General features: G+C 44.6%; 1 protein-coding gene across 1 annotated transcript in view; it reads left to right on the forward strand.

Annotated features, from left to right (window-relative positions):
• LOC119585174 overlaps positions 1 to 623 on the forward strand; it is a 27,573-nt gene that overhangs the window by 13,000 nt on the left and 13,950 nt on the right. Inside the window, exons 6-7 of the mRNA XM_037933811.1 lie at positions 44 to 111; positions 434 to 520. Coding sequence (XP_037789739.1) covers positions 44 to 111; positions 434 to 520 — 155 coding nt within the window. The remainder of the gene's footprint in view (positions 1 to 43; positions 112 to 433; positions 521 to 623) is intronic.

Here is a 623-nt window from a genome sequence, read left to right on the forward strand (position 1 = left end):
AGTGATTTAAGGAAAGGAGAGAAAACGGTTCAGCCTTTTTCCCACAGACTGAAGCAAACTCAGCTGAAGGACAACCTCAAGAAACTGCATCAGGCCAAACGTTATGCAAAGGTAAACAACAAACTTTCTCTCCGTGTTATTGTTCGTTCTATAAATTCGTAATGTAATGTCACGGAGAGGCTTAATTCCCACGGTAACGGAAATTCAATTATGGTCACAATTTTCTTTTTCATCATTGTCATGCAAGATCCATCTTTTCGTTAAAGAAAATAAAGAAGCGAGGGGTATATTTGGATTAATAAAAAGGGTCCCCGCGTTTCAGTAAGTTTAGGATATGTGCACACGATTTATGCACACACACACACATGCAGTTTCAATGAAATAACACGAATATTCATCTGACACAACACCTCCCCCCCCCACACACACACAGATGAAGATGAAGGACCGCGTTGAGGCCGAATTCCACCACATGGTGGTGACCAACAAGATCGAATCTAAACCCCGCGACCTGGAGAAGGTGAGCTGACTCGAAGGGCGACGCAGGAGCCACCACCGACTCGATCCTCGGAACGGCGCCTACGATTAACGGCGTCCTCGAAAATACATATCCCTGTATATGC

Source organism: Penaeus monodon, chromosome 19, assembly GCF_015228065.2.
Source record: "Penaeus monodon isolate SGIC_2016 chromosome 19, NSTDA_Pmon_1, whole genome shotgun sequence".
NCBI classification, from domain to species: domain Eukaryota; kingdom Metazoa; phylum Arthropoda; class Malacostraca; order Decapoda; family Penaeidae; genus Penaeus; species Penaeus monodon.